This window comes from Geospiza fortis, unplaced genomic scaffold (genome assembly GCF_000277835.1).
Source record: "Geospiza fortis unplaced genomic scaffold, GeoFor_1.0 scaffold27, whole genome shotgun sequence".
Lineage (NCBI taxonomy): Eukaryota > Metazoa > Chordata > Aves > Passeriformes > Thraupidae > Geospiza > Geospiza fortis.
The window spans coordinates 1,765,742-1,766,117 of record NW_005054329.1 but is presented as its reverse complement, the minus strand read 5'-3'; the positions used below and the strand labels follow the sequence as shown (position 1 = coordinate 1,766,117).

Sequence of the window (376 nt, the reverse complement as noted above, 5' to 3'; positions counted from 1 at the left end):
GCGGGGCGCGGCTCCGGCAGCAGTCCTCCTCCTCCAAGGGTGACAGCCCCGAGATGAAGCAGCGCACGATGCACAAACAGGTGAGTTCGGGCTGTCCAGGCCCTGGCACTGAAGGGGCCAGGTGGGGTTAGCCCGTGGAGATTGCTGCCATGGGAGGGGATGTGGCTCTGAGCTGCCACATCAGTGCCAACCCCACAGTGGCATCACATGTGGGGATGTACCTCGGCTCTGGCACCTCTGGCCCGAGGCAGAGGCCCTCCAGGGACAGGAACACAGAGCAGCATCCACTCCCGGTGTCCCTCCGGCACATGGCACACTGGAGCGTGATGGTGGTAGGTGGCACAGGCTCCAGGGCAGGGGCGCGCGGCGCCGCGCG

The 376-nt window shown here is 67.0% G+C and overlaps 1 protein-coding gene across 1 annotated transcript in view; it reads left to right on the top strand.

Moving 5' to 3' along the window:
• DAB2IP (DAB2 interacting protein) overlaps window positions 1-376 on the top strand; it is a 106,473-nt gene that overhangs the window by 97,872 nt on the left and 8,225 nt on the right. The window contains exon 12 of the mRNA XM_031057272.1: window positions 3-80. Within this exon, the coding sequence (XP_030913132.1) occupies window positions 3-80 (78 nt within the window). The remainder of the gene's footprint in view (window positions 1-2; window positions 81-376) is intronic.